Source organism: Hyperolius riggenbachi, chromosome 11 (genome assembly GCF_040937935.1).
Source record: "Hyperolius riggenbachi isolate aHypRig1 chromosome 11, aHypRig1.pri, whole genome shotgun sequence".
Classification (NCBI taxonomy): Eukaryota; Metazoa; Chordata; class Amphibia; order Anura; family Hyperoliidae; genus Hyperolius; species Hyperolius riggenbachi.
Genome location: NC_090656.1, coordinates 124,356,055 through 124,369,466, shown reverse-complemented (window position 1 = coordinate 124,369,466; position 13,412 = coordinate 124,356,055). Strand labels below are relative to the sequence as shown.

At 41.2% G+C, this 13,412-nt stretch overlaps 1 protein-coding gene across 1 annotated transcript in view; it reads left to right on the top strand.

Annotated features, from left to right (window-relative positions):
- LOC137537875 (mucin-2-like) overlaps nt 1-13,412 on the top strand; it is a 213,930-nt gene that overhangs the window by 139,134 nt on the left and 61,384 nt on the right. The window contains exons 32-37 of the mRNA XM_068259821.1: nt 1,371-2,000; nt 2,713-2,778; nt 3,991-4,170; nt 6,398-6,693; nt 10,085-10,259; nt 11,771-12,018. Of these exons, the coding sequence (XP_068115922.1) occupies nt 1,371-2,000; nt 2,713-2,778; nt 3,991-4,170; nt 6,398-6,693; nt 10,085-10,259; nt 11,771-12,018 (1,595 nt within the window). The remainder of the gene's footprint in view (nt 1-1,370; nt 2,001-2,712; nt 2,779-3,990; nt 4,171-6,397; nt 6,694-10,084; nt 10,260-11,770; nt 12,019-13,412) is intronic.

Here is a 13,412-nt window from a genome sequence, read left to right as displayed (position 1 = left end):
ATTTATTGAGGGTATGATTTAGCTATATTGGGACAAATCAATTGCAGAAGGGGTGTCTGCTTCAATGCACAGCCAGAGTTGCATATCAGACTACAGAAAGCAAATATCAAACATATCAAACTCTGAAAGCAAAAACAGTATGAAAAAGCTGTGACAATTAGTTACATTTCCTCTGCTCTCTTCAGACACTTCAGTTAGAAACACAGGACACAGGAGCTGCAGCTGTTGGGAGCTCTCTTCTCTGTCACACACAGAGCTACACATAGAGTTAACTGATCAAGTGTGAGGGGAATTTCCCCTCTCCTTATGGCTCAGTCAGCCGTCAGTTTTGGCGTCAGTAAAGATTGAAAATATTTTGCTAACAGTAAACAAAGAAGTTGCTACTAAAATGTATACACCAGTACTTAGCAGCACTTCCCAAACAATTCCTGTGTCAATTGAAAAAAAATATGTGAATCGATAGTATTCCTTTAATAGAGGAGAATATTTTTATGAATGGGTAGAAGAAGCTTTAGCTTTCGGTTTCATGCTACACAAAGACAAAATCTGGAAATAAAATTGACTTATAATTTGATATTATAACAACTAGTGCTGCAACATTTCCTATGCATTTAACCTCTTGCCGACCGCGTCACGCCAGTAGGCGTGGCCGCGGCGGCAGCCCCAGGACCGCCTAACGCCAATTGGCGTAAAGTCCTGGGGCTCTGTTTTGCAGGAGATCGCAACTCCTGCTTGGGGGGCGGAGCTCCGCCCCGCCTTCAGTCTCCGAGCGGCTATTGCCGCTCGGGAGACTGTTAGACGGCGTGATCGCCGTCTATTTACTCTGTGCAGCGCTGCGATCAGCAGCAGCGCTGCACTGGGGACAGCCGTGTGACACGGCTGTCCCCATGGGGGACAAGAGAGCGATCGGCTCTCATAGGCAGAAGCCTATGACAGCCGATCACCGTAATTGGCCGGCTGTGGGGAGGGAGGGAGCGAGGGAGGGAAGGGATTTAAAGGAAGAGGGTTTTTTTTTTAAAAAAACGTCAACACAAATATTTATAAAAAAAAATTAAACATGGGGGGAGCGATCAGACCCCACCAACAGAGAGCTCTGTTGGTGGGGAGAAAAGGAGGGGGGAATCACTCGTGTGCTATGTTGTGCGGCCCTGCAGCTTGGCCTTAAAGCTGCAGTGGCCTTTTAAACTAAAAATTGCCTGGTCACTAGGTGGGTTTAGCCCTGCAGTCCTCAAGAGGTTAAATATATAGGGAAAAAAAGTATAGCTGATTTAGACATTTCGGGAATTGGCAAAGTAGCTCTTCTTTTAAAACATTTTGTTTATTGTAAACCACATTTTATAATTCATTTGCATTTTTTCCTGTTGCAATAGATTGTACCCGTGTCTGTTCGTGGTCACAGTGGTATGATGTGAGTTCTCCTTCATTTGATACCGGAGGAGAGTATGAGACATATGAAAATATCAGAAAAAATGGCCACAATTTGTGTGAGTTTCCAGATGACATTTTCTGCAGAGCAAAATCCCGTCCTGAAGATCCAATTGAGAAGCTGAATCAGAATGTGACATGTGATGTCTTCAAAGGGCTTACCTGCAGAAATAACATATCCGATTATACTAGGCCATTGTGTTACGACTATAGGGTTAGAGTTTATTGCTGTGTAGTCCCTGCTTACTGTTCAACTCCAACAACAACTAGAACGCCTTCATCCACTACAACAGAGTCAGCAACTACAACTCATCCAACCACTACAACAGAACTGACAACTCCATCAACAGCAACTACAACATGGTACACGTCTACAATTCCTGCAACCACAACTAGTAAGACCTCCACTCCAATATTTACTACTACAGAGATCCAAACTGCCAGCAGTGAAAATACTCAGACTTCAACAACACCAACCACTACAGAATTTGAAACAACATCTTCTAGCCCTACCACTTATTCCGTTGCTTCCACAGGACTTTCTTCTACAACTTTGGAGACCTATACAACTACAAGTAAGTGCTGAGGCACACCTGAAGGGGGAAGGGAGGTGTTTGATACTAACTTCAGTAGCTAGTAGCCTCTGGATACACGAGATGCTTACTAAATCCTCATAGGGCCTACCATTCCAGCACATGGTCTCTCTTAATCTTGTGTCCATGCTTCAGGCCACAGAGGAGCACATCTAGACTGGGCATGTGAAAGTAAGGTCTGCACATATCCAGTTGAATGCATGGAGGAAAATAGCAGAAGAAACCTATTCTACTCACTGAGAGGAATAGGTATTGCAGAATCCTGTGCTGAAATAGTGGGCTGTAGGAGGATCCGGGAAGCCTCTGGACCATCCATGTGCGGAATTACGGATAAGCCATCACAAAAACTTTCCAAACATGAAAATTATTGTAAATATGAACATAATGCATATAGTCGAATTACATTTCACATCATTTTTCACAATTACAATTTTCTGTTATAATCGCAATTGGTAATTACAAAAATTATGTGAAATTCCACCAAATCGTAATTAACCTATTATGACCATCACTAGTTGATAGCACTGTCACCTTGCACTGTTTTAGTCCCAGGTTCTAAACTCGGCCAGGATGAAATTCTTATGCAATATGACTATAAATGCTGGAAAATGCTGGGAAAGGTGTTAACGCTATATAAAATTATAATGATGATGAAATCATTTGTCTCAAATGTTCTTCTTTTTTTCTGCTGCAGGATCTGTAATAGAGATTCAAACAGTTTCAACAACAACTCCAGACCACATCACTGAAAATCAAAGAGGTAGCTGTAACAAGAGTTCCATAAAAAGTAATAAAGAAGCAGATCATACACAGAGGGAGAAAGTGAGAGGATAGGGTGAGGGGAATGTGGTGTGAGAGAAGATCACATGGTTGTGAAAGAGAGAATAGAGGCGGTGAGGAGAGAGAGAGAAGAGAACGAGAACACTGAAGGGGAAGAGAGACAGACGGGTGAAGAGTGAGGATGGGGGGAGGGGTTGTAGCTAAGAGAAAGCATATAGGGTGGGAGACAGAGAGAGTGTTAAGGAAAAAATAGAGGAGGAGAGAAATATAGGAGAGAGTGTTTAGTCGAAATTTGCATTTCCGTAATTACGGGTGCGAATTTTGCGAATTACTTCGTAATTGCCATACATACCGTAATTTGGAATTCCGTAACCATAATTTCTGCCCCATAATTTCACATTTTGCCACAAATTTGATTTTAAAACTTCATATTTTCTATAGAAGCAAAGTTATTTTAATTACGAAAATGGACGTAATTTTGTTTCTAATACTAGTTATGCAAATGTAAGTAATTGCTAAACTCAGGAAAGTCACTCATTGATTGCACTGCCATTTACTGATTGCAATAACTGATAATGCAAAGGCCCTTGCACCTGCTGTCACTTTAGATGTATCAGGAGTCCTACCTGCAGCCACTTCTAAGACAGATGCTCTTTGTCAAGGTGTACTTAGCGGTCATGCATGCTGAGACAGTTGGTTTTGGGCCCTGCATTATCTGATAATGCAAAGGTCACTGCGCGTGCTGTCACTTTAAATGTATCTGGAGTCTCTGGACTGGAACACAATCTCGAGTATGGTCAAAATTCCTGCGTTGAACACAAAATTCTGATTTGTTTCCGTTACAGAAACAATCGTAATTCCAAAAAACAATCGTAATTACGAAATTCTGTGTAAACATAAAATTTTAGCAATTTCGCGAAATTACACTTTTCTGATTGAGGCTGGAATCGTAATTTTGCGAATTACGCAAAATGTCACGTAAATCATAATTAGGTCATTACGCTCATCACTAATAGGAGAGCACAAAGGGGGATAGAGGGGGAAGGAGAGAGAAAAGAAAGCGAGGGAGTAAGCATTTTCATTGGGCTTTTGCATTGTGGTTAGAGATAACGATAGCAATTTTGTTTCAGGTAGATTTAGATTAAAATAATTAAAGCTTTGAGGCTGATTGTAATTGTTTTCATTTATACAGTGTCTACCACCTCACCCGGGACTACCAAACTGACTGTGACAACAGAAGCATTATCTACTGTATCAGCACCAGTTACCACTTCAATAACCACAGTTCCTGTTACAAATATCACTACTGTCAACACAGTCAGTACCACTTCAGCATGTGTATGTGTGTATGGTGGGACACCATATCCACCAGGTAATAAGGACCAAAGTAAATCATTATTTAGCTGTCTCAGGTATGTTTTTTAAATGCAAAGAGCATGTTGCTGACACTCCTCTTACTGTTAACCTCCTTGGCGGTTATCCCGAGCTAGGGTCGGGGCGGAAAATCGCAGCTCAGAGCAGTAATCCCGACCTCTGCTCGGAGTAGCCGCCGGAGGCTCAATGCAGAGCAATGCGCGCAGCTAGAGCGTTTCTACATACCTCCCGGGGATCCCGACGTCGGACGCCATTCTTCTTTCTCTCCTCCGGAGCTCTGCTTCCTCCTGGTGAGATGGCCGGCTGTCCTCATGACGACAGCAGCAGTCTCACTTTAGAGTTGCAGAGCCACCCGGAGGATGGAGGTATAACTGCAGTGCTGGAGCCAGGGAGGTGAGTGATTACTGGAGCTGTGCAGATCTCCCTGGCAGAATTATTTTTTCCAGGTTTTAGGGTCTGAAAGGGTGCAAAAAAATTGTACCGCTAACCCTAAAATCCAGCAAGAATTATACCGCCAAGGGGGTTAATTTAGGCATACCTGAAGTGACTGGTTACATGAGATAAACATATACAAATATAGGACTTACAAATAAATTATCTGCGGTCCCTTTTTGTTTTCCAGTACAGCAAGAATTTAAATAAATAAATAAATTAAGTTGTCTATGCAAATGAGCTTGTCAAACAACTTTTGTTGTTTAATTTAGCCCAATTTCCTGAAAAGTAAATGGAACTTAAAGGAAACCTAAACCCAATTGAAAAAAAATAGTTTCACTTACCTGGGGCTTCTACTAGCCCCCTGCAGCCATGCTGTGCCCTCGACGTCACTCCCGGATCCTCTGGTCCCCCGCCGCCAGCTTGTTTTGTTTTTGCCGACTGTATTATTATACGCGTTACCACTGTTACATGGCGCTATAGCGGGTATCAATGCGTACAAAGATAAATGTTGACATCGGCTATAGCGTCCTGTAACCGCGGTCACGCGTGTAATGATACGCGTGGCGGTCAAAAACGAAACTAGCTGGCGGCGGGGGACGGGTGATGTTGAGGGCACAGGATGGCTGCAGGTGGCTGGTAGAAGCCCCAGGTAAGTGAAATTCATTTTTTTCAATTGGGTATAGGTTTCCTTTAAAGGCTGATATCTGTCAGGGAGAAGGAAGATAATAAGGTTTTACTGTAGGGAAGTTCAAAGGTTCATTACTTCTGCTTTTTTTGCACCTTAAATGCATAATCAAGCAATATTACCTACCCCCGATCTACTTACATGGGGCTTCCTCCAGCCCCTTGCAGTTGACATGTCCCACGCCGCAGCTCTGCTCTCAGCCGCCGGCCCGGGGTTCCCATACGTTGTCTAGCCAGGCGTCATCTACTGCGCCTGCGTGAGCGCCGTTGTCAATAAAGTGCACGTTGTCCGCGGTGTACTGCGCAGGCACAGAACTACTGTGCCTGCACAGTGCACCATGCACAACGTAGACTTGATTGACATTGGCACTCGCACAGGCGCAGTAGAGGATGACCTCGAGGTTGCTCTCTGCACCGTGCGTGGGGCCCTGGGCCCAGCAGCTGAGAGCAGAGCTGTGGCGTGGGACATGTCAGCTGCAAGGGGCTGGAGGAAGCCCCAGGTAAGTAGATTGGAGGTTAGGTAATATTGCTTGATGACTCCTTTAAGGTGCAAATGAAGCAGAAGTATTGACCCTTTTAACTTACATACAGTAAAACCTTATTAAAAAGTACGCACTAAACCAGCTCACCCCTAAAGCCCTGTGTATCCCAGCTTCTGGCGCAAAGTCCCACCTCCTTGCAGAGAAGTGCCATAGCACTTCCTCTATCCGAGATATTAAGTGTCACTGAAGGGCCACAGCATTTCTCTGAAAGGGGACAGGGCTACACCTCGGAAACTAATGTTCACAGTTCTCAGGGAGTGGGTTGGAGGAAAAAGGCCCAGCCTTTAATAATTGTAATTGTATATTTTTTCTAAGAAGAGGATCCATAGAATGTTTATTTTACACTTAAACGCTAGCCAATCAGAAGCTTGCAAACTGATCATATGTTCTTATTTTGGAAAATGCTTGTAGGATAAATAGCTCATCTGTAACTACGGTAATTATTACCACCACAAAAAGATGAAATAGACGAACACCAGCAATAAAGAATGTTAAAGAAAAAAGGATGTATATGTTTGTGTGTATCTACTTTCTGATACTATCACAATTATTTATTTTAACCAGGTGAAATAATCAGTGGCACAGCCAATGACATATGTTACAAAATAATTTGTAACAAAGATTGTGTCATTAAGGAAAACTATTGGATATGCTTGACGACTCCTGCAACCAGTACTCCAGCATCTGCTACCCCTAACAGTCAGGCTTCTCAGAGTACTTCAGCACAATCAGTAAGCACTCAATCTACTCCATCAAAGCAGTCCTCAACACATACTACCACTTCTACCAAGTCCACATCAACAACCACAAAGGTTAAGTCAACAACGACTACTGGCTGTGTAATTGATCAATACCGAGAAGTAAGTAAATACTTTTTTCTGTAAATACCAAACCTGCAATGTAAACATTGTCACAGGAAGATATGGCCTGGGTTATTTAAACTTTAAGCAAACCTTTCTCTTTGATATCAGTACATTACATCTTTATAGATATCAATGTTCTAATATATTCTTAATGAATTTATTTTTCTATAATATTAGAGTAATTATTCTCTTTCCATTGTATTGACCTGCCATTGTAAGACTTATGCACAAAGCACACAGAGCAGTAGTTCTATTTATTGCTTTTGGTCACGAACCAGTTAGGGAATACAAGGGTAAGTTTTATGGTCCACAAATTGCGCTGCTACAGAGTGTAAAAGATATGCTTTGTGGGGAATTTTATCTAGGTTGCAGTACTGTTACATGCATTTTTATGCACCATCGACTTCAGCCAGGATATATATTTGTTGAGCACACTAATACTGAAGTGTAATGAGAAAGGTATGTATTTGTTCTGAAAAATAAACATTAATTGACTGGTGAAAGTGCATCATTTGCCAAACTGTAATGTTGTAATGCTGCTAGGACTGATCAGTGGCAAAAGGTGACAAGGCCGTTAGAGAACGCGTTGGCTTGATACCATGAAAGCTGACACAGGATTGAGTTTAAGGCAACTGGCAGAAATGGTACAAGCATGGAGAGAGCTAACCCAAAAATCGCCAAGAGTCGGATACGACCGAAGGGATAACATCATCATCAACGCTGGCAAATATATTTTTTGGGCATGCTAACTTAAACTTACATTTTTCTTAAAATTAAATTTATGCCAACATTGATTAGTGAAAATTTGAGTGGAAAAAAAAAGTTTAACCACTTGACCACTACAGGTTGTGTTCCCCTTTAGTGCTCCTCCCATTCATTCACCAATAACTTATCACTCTGAAACAATCTATATATTTTTTTTCACCACCAATTAGGTTTTTTTTTTGGGTGGTATTTTTTGCTTAGAATTATTTTATCTGAATATATGCATTTTAACAGGAATAATTAGAAAAATTGAAAAAGTTCATTTTTTTCTCAGTTTTCAGTAGTTATAGTTTTAGGCTGCTTTCACAGTAAGACGTTACAGGCGCACGTTAGTGCAGCCTGTAACGCTCCCCAACGCACAGCAATGTAACTGCAATGGGCTGTTCACAGTGCCCACGTTGCGTTACATTGTAACGCTGCACGTCAATCTTAGAGTGCAGCATGCTATAGCGTTAGAGCGGCTTTGCCGCGTCAGCCTGCTTGCACAGGCGCAATGATTAGCCACATGGCTAATTAATATTCACTGCACTGTGCTGACGTCAATGGGGGGACGACGTGATGCGGAGTGTTCCGCTCACGTGGTCTCCACCAGCGCATGCGTACTATAGTACGCATCACGGACGCATCAAAGAGCCGCTTAACGAGGCTCTTTGCTAACGTCCTCTGCCACCACCACCATGCGTTGCGTTAGGTGCACGTTATGCGACCTTAACGTAGCACCTAACGCAACGTCTTAGTGTGTAAGTAGCCTTAAAATAAAACATGCTACTGTGGATAAAACCTACACATTGTATCTGCCCATTTGTCCCAGCTATTACAGCATTTAAATTATGTCCCTAGTACAATGTATGGTGACAATATCTTATTTGGAGATAAAGATGTATTTTTTCCAGTCTTGTTCGATTACACTGCATCAGAATCAGAATCATTTCACTAAGTGTGGTGGATGCTGCACCCAGAATTATTTGTGGTAAGCATCGGCATTGGACATAGCAGATTACAGACAGTGAAGAAAAAAATAGTCATAGTGCAAAGATACATAAAACACAGACAGTATAAAAACAAGCATGTAGATATAGGGGTCTGTTTGGCATTTTGCAGTAAAGCAAGGTGACCAGAAGGCCATGCTAGGAGGACTTGTTGAGTGAGGGGCACTAGTTAAGAAGGAGCACAGCTTGTGGGGAAAAAGGAGTTCCTGTGCCTGGAAGTTTTGGTGGGAATAGTTCTGTAACGGCGGCCTGAGCGCATGCGGTTGAAGAAGCGACTGCCGGGGTTGCGGGGATCTTGTGCAATCCTGTTTGCCCTGGTTCTTAGCCTGGATGCATGAAGGAGGTCCAGTCCATGATACTTTATGCAGCATTGATCACTCTTTGTAGTTTGTACTTGTCGCTTGCGGTAGCCCCTGCATACCATACGATGTTGTTTGCCCTTGTTTGCAAAAATAAGAGTAATATACCCTAACTAGTCTACCTAAGCCCGTTTAAAAACGGGCTCTAGGTAGTGAAATTATCACGCCACCGCCGCCAGTCAGTGTGCCCGGCCACCCTGCTCCCTGGCCCAACCTCCCGCCCCAACGGCTGTCTGTACTGCGCACATGCGCAGTACAAAAAAACCACGGACGGACAGACAGAGAAAGTGGATGACAGGTAAAGTGGATGAGTCCCATATTAATGTATTATGTTTTAAAAGTCAATTTTTTTTATACAAGTGTTTTATTTTGGTAACTATGGGAGAGGAGGGGATTTAAGGCATTAACTAATATGTTTTTTTTGTTTTATTTAATGTATGTAGGGTTTTTTGTAGGGCGATCGCTGCTAGGTACATATATCTACACCCCTGAAGCTAAGAAGAAGTCTCAAAGGCATGGATATACTGTCATCGTGCTGATAACTGGTCAATAATACTTGTATTATTTTGTGAAAAAAGGGACAGGTAGATGTGGGCCCATATGCAATTCCCTTTTTGTCCTCAGTTTTCTCCTAGGTGATATTTTCACACCTTTTCATAAAATGCCTTTTAAACCCCCAGCAAGCAAGACAATACTCTAAATAATTTTTATTGCCCTTTTTTTTTACCAAGATTTGGGTACTTTTTCATTGAAAAATACTTAAAAGTTATTTTAAAGAGAATATGAAAATGAACTCCTAGGAGAGAACTCAGGAGAAAAAAAATTATTGCATATGGGCCGTACTGTCAGAATGTTTGTTCATGCTGACTAGTGATGCATAAAATTACAGTATTTTCTATTCATTTGATTTTTTTTAAAGCGGACCTGAACTCTTGCACAGGACAGAAGGAAAACATTGAGAAATGCACCCTGTATGTATTTAAAGAGTTTATCCAGTCTAATTTCCCCTCATCTGTGACTAATCGCCACTGTATTTGATTTCTTCAGCTGTGTCAGCTCGGAACTCTCCTCTGCCTCGGCAGAGCAGCTCATTTGTAAACACAGGATATTAACCTTGTGTTTGCTTCCAGGAAAGCAGGAAGTAAACACACTGCAGATGTAAAGCATAATTTGTTTCAGCTGTAACAAAGAAATGTTTTTCTTTAAAGGTTGTTATGCTTCTTAGTTCAGTTTAGTTTTTCACATTTCATTGTCTGAACTTTCATAATTTTTTAGCAAAATGAAGTTTGGATGCTTTGCAATTGTACTGAGGCCAGGTGTATAGAAAATAATATAGTTGAGATTACGCAGAAGAAATGTGAACCACCACCCATGATCACATGTGCCAATGGGCGCCAACCAATTCAAGTTCCTGATGATGATTTGTGTTGCTGGCACTGGGAATGTGAATGTAAGTTTTTTTATCCTTATGATACTATTTTGTTAAAGACAAATCACACACCCACTCGCCCATAATTCTTCAATGACAGAACTCCACCTCCCCCCTCCATTTGTAAGACAGCCCCAGCCATGCTTCCTGAAGTCTTCCAAATCTTTGTGGCCACCCCCACCTCCTTGCCATTGCCCATCCCCAGCTCTGTATCCACCAATTAGGTTGTGTTTGCCATGCTGGGGGCAGGCCATAACAAGCAGGTCGGGGTTGCCACAGAACTTTGAAAAACTTTAGAAAAAAATATGCTATGCCGGCTTTGCTGAGTAAGGAGGCGGAGTTTCTCTAATTAATGAAATAGTGGCCAGCAGGGAAGTAATTAACCCTACACTCTCCTATCCATGCAGGAATAATAATAAAGATCCTTATATTTCAGGCTTTCTATTTTATACTGGAAGTACTCTTTACATTTTTATATAATTATATGAACATAGCTTGCATTTGGGCAATAATGGTTAGAAAGTCTGCCAATCACTGTGTTTCAAAGTAGCCTAATAGTGTTTCCCAATTATAGTTTTATCAAAGATGCAATAGAGTGTTGTACTGTGTTGGCCATCAGTAAAACCAAGGAGTTTTAAATCAGGATGATACCATTTATTGGGTAACTTAGAGATGAATAGACCGTAAGCTTTCAGCTTATAATAAGCCTTCGAACCAAGTCCGAAAGCTTATTATAAGCCGAAAGCTTACTGTTTATTCATCGCTAAGTGAGCCAATAAATGGTATCATCCTGATTCAAAACTCCTTGCTTTTATCAAAGATGTAACAACCTGTGTAGAAGAAACTGATTTTTTATAATAAAATATTGGTGGATTGGGAGGCGACATCTTGGCACACCGTAATGTCCCATGAGCTTGCTAAGACACTCTACCTTCTCATAAGCCTATTCCCCATTTTGAAAATGTAATTGAAAGCCCCACTGTCAGCGTATGCACCTCAGGTAAGTTCCTGTAGGAACAACAGTTACTATATGGCCTGATATGTGAGGATTTCCACAGAGACCATCTATTTTACTGCCTGAGCTTATCCCCACAAAGGCTTCCGTTTTCTTTATCATACATCCCTTACAAGCTAATTTCAAATGTGTTTCATCAGTAGTTGCTGTTATCATTAATTACTTCAGAGGTCGATTAGATCCTTCTCAGCATGCAACAGCCAGTGCTTTGTGTGTTTTCCCATATGAGAAACTATAACAAGGTGCACAATAGTTAAGATTGGTTAATCAGTGCTTACTGTGGGTCAGTAGTAAGTTCTTTTTTCAGCAATATACACAAAAAAGAGACCAATAGCAGCCTCTGTGTTTTGCTTAGTCCAAAATTCTCCCGAAAACTACCCAACTATAAAGTATTAATTAAACTGATACTTTCTGAAAAATTAATTTTCTACAAAAGAGATATTTAGCTTTAGCAAACTTTTAAAATCTAACTAATAATCTATGGTGCAATGTTTTGTTTTTGTTTTTTTCTGCCCAGGTTTGTGTTCTGGTTGGGGTGATCCCCATTATCGTACCTTTGATGGAACGTTTTATAGCTTTCAAGGCACCTGCACGTACACTTTGGTGGAGGAAATAGAAAAGAGAGTTGATAATTTTGGCATTTATGTTGATAACTATGACTGTGGAACAGGGGACCCAGTCTCATGTACTCGCAACGTTATTGTTCGACACGAATCTCAGGAAATCCAGATTAGGAGGAAGAACTTGATCCATGCAGATGTCCAGGTAGGGCAATATGTAAATATGTACTTATTTATATATGTAAATATAGAAATCAATAAGACGTAAATGGCTTATAAAAAAGAAAAAGAAATAACCTATGATATATAACATTATTTGGTTAAGGAATCCACCTTTACCATGGGAGACTGGTGTTCAAATCCTGGCTAGGGTCAGTACCTATTCAGTAAGGAGTTCAAGGCAAGACTCCCTAAGAGCTTGCGTTTTTTAATCGCAAGCTCTTTTGAAAAATCAGGAAAATCGTGAAAACATGTGCACACTGGTGCAATGCAATTTTTCTATTCTATTCTAAAAGGGCAGCGCAAGCGCAGCAGTGTGTACAGGCCCTGTCACTGCAGGGTGGCCTCTTGAGTGCACCCCATTGGCTGCAGCTCTTGAGCGCTTTGAGTCCAACAGGAAAAAAGCCAGGGGCGTAGCAATAGGGGTTGAAGAAGTTGCGACCGCATCGGGGCCCTTGGGCCAGAGGGGCCCCGAAGGGCCCTCCCTCAACTACAGTATTAGCTCTCTATTGGTCCTGTGCTCATAATAATCACTTCTATAGATACTTTGAATAGTGGTAGCTATACAAATGTTTGTATTATTATTATTATTATTATTATTATTATTATTATATAAACCTATTATTATATTATACAGTATATCCCTAAAATGTAGCATTAGCAGCAAAAAAAATATTATATATGTATATATCAAATAAAGAATTGCATCATGTTTGTCAAAGTGAATCATTTTGAGTTAGGGTTGTGGCTTTTATCGTCTCGCTAAGTACTGAGTTTCCTCTTAGAAACCAAAAGTTGAGCTCACCAATAATTTAATTCCTCCACAATTTTTCTTAAAGGCAATGTGACTTGGAACAACTTACTGTACATGAGAAAACTTTCACACATCAGGGTTTGTGTGTCTATCTGCGGCCAAATGTGGGTCAGCAGTGCTCTAATTATGATCAGGAGTAGCGATCAATACACCATTCATTAAGTTTGATTGTAAGAAAATTGTACTCTAGCCTTGTTTAAACAAAACTATTCAGCGGTTTGTCACCAGCCCCCTTCTGGTCACATTTGAAGGGACATTTTACCTCTGCATGGCCTCCTTCCATCCTGCCTTCCTTCATTTTTCTTTTGAGAGAGACCTCTGTTAGTCAGGCCTACAAACATCAAATAACTACCATCTAAAATTATTGTTTATGATCAATGTTTTTAGTGTGTTTTATAAGGCTGTCCATATCCGCTGCCAATGCTTCTTCCATAATTGACCACATTGAACTCGATTATTTTCCCCACAGCGGGAAGCCTCCTACCCCCCACCTTTCTGTAAACCAGTTGTTGCTGACATGTTGTTTTACGGATACTCTGCACATAGGGTTAGTCTCTTAATCATGT